This window comes from Salmo trutta, chromosome 3 (assembly GCF_901001165.1).
Source record: "Salmo trutta chromosome 3, fSalTru1.1, whole genome shotgun sequence".
NCBI lineage: Eukaryota > Metazoa > Chordata > Actinopteri > Salmoniformes > Salmonidae > Salmo > Salmo trutta.
In genome coordinates, this window is record NC_042959.1 from 6,348,160 (window position 1) to 6,356,995 (window position 8,836).

At 48.4% G+C, this 8,836-nt stretch overlaps 1 protein-coding gene across 1 annotated transcript; it reads right to left on the reverse strand.

Annotated features, from left to right (window-relative positions):
• Positions 1-1,509: 1,509 nt before the first annotated feature.
• Positions 1,510-8,143, reverse strand: LOC115163895 (proline-rich extensin-like protein EPR1). Its single transcript, XM_029716103.1, has 2 exons — positions 8,111-8,143; positions 1,510-2,940 (listed from the first exon to the last, which is right to left on the reverse strand). The coding sequence occupies exons 1-2, from the start codon at positions 8,141-8,143 to the stop codon at positions 1,510-1,512; spliced, it is 1,464 nt and encodes a 487-aa protein (XP_029571963.1).
• Between the last annotated feature and the right edge of the window lie 693 nt (positions 8,144-8,836).

Consider the following 8,836-nt stretch of genomic DNA (forward strand, 5'->3'; position numbering starts at 1 on the left):
GTGGACATCAAATCTTCCTGGTTCCTCCAGCCCTCTCATGCGTCCAACAACATCTTCCCTGGTTCACCTTTGTGCCTCGCCCTCACCCTCTACAGCTCCTTGGGGAATGGCGCTCATGTGCGTTTGAACTCTGCTTCCCTCCCTCCACAATACAGCCCACCCGAGGCCCCTCTCCATTTCCTTGCAAAGATATAAGCACGTCCACACAGGGGTCACAAGGGGCATCCCAAAGTGGATAACAAAGCTTTGAAAAGCTTCGCCACTTGAAGATCGCCTGACGGAACCCCCTGGCCCAGTCCTCCTCCTCCTCCTCCTCCTCCTCCCTCACAGAGAGGCTCAAAGTGTTGCCTGTCAGATTGGCCCACCCTCACTCACATCAGGTCCTGTAGCCTGGAGCTGTTTCTGTCCATGCCCAGCTACCAACACAAAGAGAGCCCCTCACTGCAGAACACTCCTAAGGCTGTACTCTGCAAGCTTCTCAATACCTAGCCCTCATAACAATAGACATAGCAATGGTGGCTATGGTCCAAACAGTAATTGTGGATAGTGTGTCGGTCATGAAAAGTACAGTCTTCAGATTTGGTCCCTAATTCTTGGTGGTATAAGAAAATAACCCCCCTATCTACCCCTCCCCTCCAGGGTCAGAGAGCGCCTCAACAACTGGCAGTAGTCACGGTTCTGAGACCTCTACTGCTGTGGGCTATCGGCTTACTCTCAGAGATTTAACCCCAGCTTGGCGACCGCAATAAACGTTTCCATTTTAGTTTATTCTTTGTGCCATCTTAAATTCAATATCTAAAATCTTAAAATCTTTATTTATACCATTCTGATTGGCTCACGCTCTTCCAATAGCACAGTACTCACATTTTGTGCATCAGGAACATTTCTAGATTTTAATTTTCAAATAATTTGTGCCATTGTGAGAAGAAGAAGAAAATGAGGCAACCTACAACTGATACCAGTTCAACGATCGTGTTTATCTCCACATGATCTGCATCTTTTTGATTCAAATGAATTCAGATCAATTCTATTTGTTTTTCCTAAAATGTCCCAGTTGATGACAAGTAGCCACGTAGACCCAGCTGCAATCCAGGAGAGAACGGGCACCACTTCCCCTGTACTCCTGTCCTAATGTCACCCACTTCGAATGGGAACTTAGTATCACCTGTAGCGGTAACTTCTAAACCCCACTCATCTGCTCCCTATGTCCATCTTTGGGTTTGGGGGCCCCCACAGAACAAGGATGGACTGAGATGGGATGGATATGGGATGTAGGGGCTGCAGAAGTGTGCCGCCTGGCAGCCAAAAGCCTCCCTGAAAGAGCCAAGCAGGAGATCAATGCAAGCCCCCTGAAAATCCTGTTAGCTCTCAAAAGGCACTTGTTGCCTTGGCTTAGACCTCTGGCTCTGACTAGCCTGGCCGGCCTGCCCTGGGCTACTCTTTGTGCACCTTGTCTTTTTCATAGATTTGATCACATTAGTTCCAGGGTAAGCTGGAAATCGGCAATAATTACGAGTTCTGTGATGCTGGCAAGACGGAGGGGGACGGGGGCAAAGGTGAGGTGGGGAGGGGATGGTGGCGCTGCAGGTGGGGTGGGGAGGGGGTGGCGGCGCTGCAGGTGGGGTGGGTAGAGGGTGGTGGCGCTGCAGGTGGGGTGGGTAGAGGGTGGCGGCGCTGCAGGTGGGGTGGGGAGGGGGTGGCGGCGCTGCAGGTGGGGTGGGGAGGGGGTGGCGGCGCTGCAGGTGGGGTGGGTAGAGGGTGGCGGTGCTGCAGGTGGGGTGGGTAGAGGGTGGCGGCGCTGCAGGTGGGGTGGGGAGGGGGTGGCGGCGCTGCAGGTGGGGTGGGGAGGGGGGTGGCGGCGCTGCAGGTGGGGTGGGTAGAGGGTGGCGGTGCTGCAGGTGGGGTGGGTAGAGGGTGGCGGCGCTGCAGGTGGGGTGGGTAGAGGGTGGCGGTGCTGCAGGTGGGGTGGGTAGAGGGTGGCGGCGCTGCAGGTGGGGTGGGTAGAGGGTGGCGGTGCTGCAGGTGGGGTGGGTAGAGGGTGGCGGTGCTGCAGGTGGGGTGGGGAGGGGGTGGCGGCGCTGCAGGTGGGGTGGGTAGAGGGGCTGGTGGCGCTGCAGGTGGGGTGGGTAGAGGGTGGCGGCGCTGCAGGTGGGGTGGGGAGGGGGTGGCGGTGCTGCAGGTGGGGTGGGTAGAGGGTGGCGGCGCTGCAGGTGGGGTGGGTAGAGGGTGGCGGCGCTGCAGGTGGGGAGGGGGTGGTGGCGCTGCAGGTGGGGTAGGTAGAGGGTGGCGGTGCTGCAGGTGGGGTGGGTAGAGGGTGGCGGCGCTGCAGGTGGGGTGGGGAGGGGGTGGCGGCGCTGCAGGTGGGGTGGGTAGAGGGTGGCGGCGCTGCAGGTGGGGTGGGTAGAGGGTGGCGGCGCTGCAGGTGGGGTGGGTAGAGGGTGGTGGCGCTGCAGGTGGGGTGGGGAGGGGGTGGCGGCGCTGCAGGTGGGGTGGGTAGAGGGTGGCGGCGCTGCAGGTGGGGTGGGGAGGGGGTGGCAGCGCTGCAGGTGGGGTGGGGAGGGGGTGGCGGCGCTGCAGGTGGGGTGGGTAGAGGGTGGCGGCACTGCAGGTGGGGTGGGTAGAGGGTGGCGGCGCTGCAGGTGGGGTGAGGAGGGGGTGGCGGCGCTGCAGGTGGGGTGGGTAGAGGGTGGCGGCGCTGCAGGTGGGGTGGGTAGAGGGTGGCGGCGCTGCAGGTGGGGTGGGTAGAGGGTGGTGGCGCTGCAGGTGGGGTGGGGAGGGGGTGGAGGCGCTGCAGGTGGGGTGGGGAGGGGGTGGCAGCGCTGCAGGTGGGGTGGGTAGAGGGTGGCGGCGCTGCAGGTGGGGTGGGTAGAGGGTGGCGGCGCTGCAGGTGGGGTGGGTAGAGGGTGGCGGCGCTGCAGGTGGGGTGGTTAGTTCTTGATGCTTCAAAAAAATATACACTGCTCAAAAAAATAAAGGGAACGCTTAATAAACAATGCAATGTAACTCCAAGTCAATCACACTTCTGTGAAATCTAACTGTCCACTTAGGAAGCAACACTGATTGACAATAAATTTCACATGCTGTTGTGCAAATGGAATAGACAACAGGTGGAAATTATAGGCAATTAGCAAGACACCCCCAATAAAGGAGTGGTTCTGCAGGTGGTGACCACAGACCACTTCTCAGTTCCTATGCTTACTGGCTGATGTTTTGGTCACTTTTGAATCCTGGCGGTGCTTTCACTCTAGTGGTAGCATGAGACGGAGTCTACAACCCACACAAGTGGCTCAGGTAGTGCAGCTCATCCAGGATGGCACATCAATGTGAGCTGTGGCAAGAAGGTTTGCTGTGTCTGTCAGTGTAGTGTCTAGAGCATGGAGGCACTACCAGGAGACAGGCCAGCACATCAGGAGACGTGGAGGAGGCCGTAGGAGGGCAACAACCCAGCAGCAGGATGGCTACCTCCACCTTTGTGCAAGGAGGAGCAGGAGGAGCACTGCCAGAGCCCTGCAAAATGACCTCCAGCAGGCCACAAATGTGCATGTGTCTGCTCAAACGGCCAGAAACAGACTCCATGAGGGTGGTATGAGGGCCCGACGTCCACAGGTGGGGGTTGTGCTTACAGCCCAACACCGTGCAGGACGTTTGGCATTTGCCAGAGAACACCAAGATTGGCAAATTCGCCACTGGCGCCCTGTGCTCTTCACAGATGAAAGCAGGTTCACACTGAGCACGTGACAGACGTGACAGAGTCTGGAGACGCCGTGGATAACGTTCTGCTGCCTGCAACATCCTCCAGCATGACCGGTTTGGCGGTGGGTCAGTCATGGTGTGGGGTGGCATTTCTTTGGGGGGCCGCACAGCCCTCCATGTGCTAGCCAGAAGTAGCCCGACTGCCATTAGGTACCGAGATGAGATCCTCAGACCCCTTGTGAGACCATATGCTGGTGCGGTTGGCCCTGGGTTCCTCCTAATGCAAGACAATGCTAGACCTCATGTGGCTGGAGTGTGTCAGCAGTTCCTGCAAGAGGAAGGCATTGATGCTATGGACTGGCCCGCCCGTTCCCCAGACCTGAATCCAATTGAGCACATCTGGGACATCATGTCTCGCTCCATCCACCAACGTCACGTTGCACCACAGACTGTCCAGGAGTTGGCGGATGCTTTAGTCCAGTTCTGGGAGGAGATCCCTCAGGAGACCATCCGCCACCTCATCAGGAGCATGCCCAGGCGTTGTAGGGAGGTCATACAGGCACGTGGAGGCCACACACACTACTGAGCCTCATTTTGACTTGTTTTAAGGACATTACATCAAAGTTGGATCAGCCTGTAGTGTGGTTTTCCACTTTAATTTTGAGTGTGACTCCAAATCCAGACCTCCATGGGTTGATAAATTGGATTTCCATTTATTATTTTTGTGTGATTTTGTTGTCAGCACATTCAACTACGTAAAGAAAAAAGTATTTAATAAGATTATTTTATTCATTCAGATCTAGGATGTGTTATTTTAGTGTTCCCTTTATTTTTTGGAGCAGTATATATTGATGCAGCGCATGAAAGCTAATCTGAAAGATTCCTTTGGTGGGATTCAATACATCTGGAAAGAAAGAAAGAAAGAAAGACGGATAGACGGACGGACGGATGGATGGATGGATAGATAGATAAACAGAAGGAAAGAAGCAAGATGAAACAAAACATTGAACATACTACCTAATGATAATAACAATGTAACCGTAGTAACATTTTAAAGGTACTCCCATCCTTGACAAGAATCCTTGAAATCATGAGTCATTTTCCCCAGTCCCCAATGATTTTAAATGTAGCCTTTCTGTTATATGAATATTAAAGAGACCGGGGGAAACAAGGACCAGGAGAGCATCGCATCGTTGTGGGCTGTGTGTCACGCTTCAGCTGTCACAAGCTGACATTCCAACTCTCCAGAGTACGCCAGATAAATGATCAACTAGTCCTGTTGACCAATCACTGCCCTCCCTTTCTTATTCGTGGATGCATGGGCAGCAGCAGCCCACTCCACACTTGACGTAATGCTTCTCTGGCAGATCCTCAGATCCACAGATCCTCCAGTTTCCTGTTTCTCATTATCAGAGGACCAGAGGAGATCATTGATCACTGACTCAAGTGGGGCTTTGGTCTGACGTTGATACAGCAGCAGTAAGAGTAGTGGTGGGTTGGTTTAAGTAGGGCCACTGGGCCACTGGGCATCCATCATGGCTCCTGAGGACCTGTCAGTGGGATGAGGTAGCAGAAAGGCTTTCGCTATCAGCCTGACAATAGAATGATTACCAAACACACTAATATCCCCAGCTAGGCCCCAGCCAGGCCCCAGCCAGGCCAGGCAGGACTCTCCTCTTTCACACTCTTTCACATACAGTAGGAGGGAGCAGAGGGGGGTGAAGAGGATGTCAATACGGCAGGGGGAAATGACCTGGAAGATGAAGTGTCATCTTTCTATGCCATCCAGATTCCATTCTCACATTCTTATGACGGTCCTAAATGGTGCGTTATTACTGAATAAGTAGAGGGTTGAAAAGGTACACTCAATCAGAATAACCCAAGGAGGCCGAGGTAATACAGTTAATTGATTCCATGCTGGAAAGAATACAATAGGGTGACATTACTGAATAAGGTTTGGTTTGTGTCTGTTGACATAGTTCTTGTCAGAACTCAATGGAACATGTTAATGAATTGGAAATGAACTGGATACAATAGCTGGCACAATTACATTTGTGAATCATTACAAGGACTAGAAATGTTGTATGTACAATTTGTTTTTGTTAACCTTTATTTAAACAAAGCAAGACAGTTAACAACAAATTCTTATTTACAGTGACTGCCTACCCCGGCCAACGCTGAGCCATCTAACAACTGTGCAGTTGTTTCCAAGTGCCCTAGAGAAAAAAAGGCAGATTTGTTCAATCCAAAGCCTACATATAAAGAATATTAAATAACGCATTAGGGATTTGTGTTTCTTGCGTCTTTCTGAAGATGTAATAGCAGGGGAATGCCTGTCTGCTACTTTGTGTAGCCAGTTAGTGATGCCAAAACAGTCATTTCTAAAGGCTTTCCCATAAAACTTTCCAAATGAAATGATAACTGCCAAGTAGGCTTAGCAGGAAGAAAAACATGATATCATGATGATTTGTATTAATTGGGTGGTGTTTGTTTTGAAAACTCTGCTATTGAGCATGCAGTACAGAAACACCTCCAGAAAAACAGAACTCTCTTGAGGTGTCCATTTTAATTAAAGGGGAACTTTACCCTCCAAAATACATTTTGTATTTTCTTCCCCAGACCTTAAAAGTGGTTTCTTCATGTGGTTTAAGCATTGTTGTAGACTTAAAACATTCAATCTGGTTGTTTTTCTATTAAAACTTTGAGAGTAAAAACCTGAGGGGGGGGGGGTATTATTATTAAATGTATTGTCTGGTAGATCTACCTGTCTCAGAGGCTGGTGGACCAAAAAGTTTGTTTTTAGGCCCTATTCATAAACCATGTCGCGGGTCGTTCCAAAACAAACCACTCACAGACATTTACTTACACCTTGTTCAGTCATGTTAACCTGGTAACCAGTATATCTAAACCTCAGTCATGTTACATCATTAGCTAGCTAGCTAACTAACAACATGGTAACTTTACCAGTATATCTAAACCTCAGTCATGTTACCTCATTAGCTAGCTAGCTAACATCATGGAAACTTTACCAGTAGATCTAAACCTCAGTCATGTTACCTCATTAGCTAGCTAGCTAACTAACAACATGGTAACTTTACCAGTATATCTAAACCTCAGTCATGTTACCTCATTAGCTAGCTAGCTAACATCATGGAAACTTTACCAGTATATCTAAACCTCAGTCATGTTACCTCATTAGCTAGCTAGCTAACATCATGGAAACTTTACCAGTATATCTAAACCTCAGTCATGTTACCTCATTAGCTAGCTAGCTAACATCATGGAAACTTTACCAGTATATCTAAACATCTGGCAGCACAGAAATAAAAGAAAAAGGATAGCTTCTTCACTCATAAACTTGGCGCTCTTAAAGAGACAGCGTAGAATTTTCTATGTAATAGATCTTAGTGGTTTTACACAATATAGAAACATAATATTCCACAAATTAATTTGTAATTTCAATGACAGGTTTTTGTATAAACATTTTAGCTTTTTATAATAAACAAATGTCTTTACAGGGTTAAATATTAGTTTCTAGAACACAACATGTGCTTCAAAAGTAGCTAGATTGTGTTCATATATGTAGGTCCAATACTCTATATCTCAATCAATAAAAAAATATACAGTACCAGTCAAAGGATTGGACACACCTACTCATTCCTGGGTTTTTCTTTATTTGTACTATTTTCTACATTGTAGAAGAATAGTGAAGACATCAAAACTCAAAACATCAAAACTATGAAATAACTCTATGAAATAACACATATGGAATCATGCAGTAACATAATATATGATTAGCCACCCTTTACCTTGATGACAGCCTTGCACACTATTGGCATTCTCTCAACCAGATTCATGAGGTAGTGACCTGGAATGCATTTCAATTAACAGGTGTGCCTTGTTAAAAATGGGGAATTTGGGGAATTTCTTTCCTTCTTAATGTGTTTGAGCCAATCAGTTGTGTTGTGACAAGGTAGGGGTGGTATACAGAAGATAGACCTATTTGGTAAAATACCAAGTCCATATTATGGCAAGAACAGCTCAAATAAACAAAGAGAAATGACAGTCCATCATTACTTTAAGATATGAATGTCAGTCAATACGGAACATTTCAAGAACTGAACATTTCTTCAAGTGCAGTTGCAAAAACCATCAAGGGCTATGATAAAACTGGCTCTCATGAGGACCGCCACAGGAAAGGAAGACCCAGAGTTACCTCTGCTGCAGAGGATAAGTTCATTACAGTTACCAGTTACCAGCCTCAGAAATTGCACCCCAAATAAATGCTTCACAGAGTTCAAGTAACAGACACATCTCAACATCAGCTGTTCAGAGAAGACTGCATGAATCAGGCCTTCATGGTCGAAGTACTGCAAAGAAAACACTACTAAAGGACACCTAAGAAGAAGAGACTTACTTGGATGATCTCCTGGTTCCCACAGTGAAGCATGGAGGAGGAGGTGTGATGGTGTGTGGGTGCTTTGCTGGTGACACTATCAGTGATTCATTTAGAATTCAAGGCACACAGTATGGCTACCACAGCATTCCGCAGGGATACGCCATCCCATCTGGTTTGCGCTTAGTGGGACTATCATTTGTTTTTCAACAGGACAATTACCCCAAAAACACCTCCAGGCTGTGTAAGGGCTATTTGACCAAGAAGGAGAGTGATGGAGTACTACATCAGATGACCTGGCCTCCACAATCACCAAACCTCAACTCAATTTCGGTGGTTTGGGATGAGTTGGACGGCAGAGTAAAGGAAAAACAGCCAACAAGTGCTTAGTATATGTGGGAACTCCTTCAAGACTGTTGGAAAAGCATTCCTCATAAAGCTGGCTGAGAGAATGCCAAGAGTGTGCAAAGCTGACATCAAGGCAAAGGGTGGCTACTTTGAAAAATCAAAAATATATTTGGATTGTTTAACAATTTTTTGGTTACAACATTATTCCATATGTGTTATTTCATAGTTTTGATGTCTTCACTATTATTCTGCAATATAGAAAATAGTCAAATAAAGAAAACCCCTTAGGTGTGTCCAAACCTTTGACTGGTACTGTATATCTTCTGATGCTCCTAGATTTTATGTTTTACTCCTAACTTTTTAAATTGGGAGCACCAGTTCTCCAATGATTTTTATTTA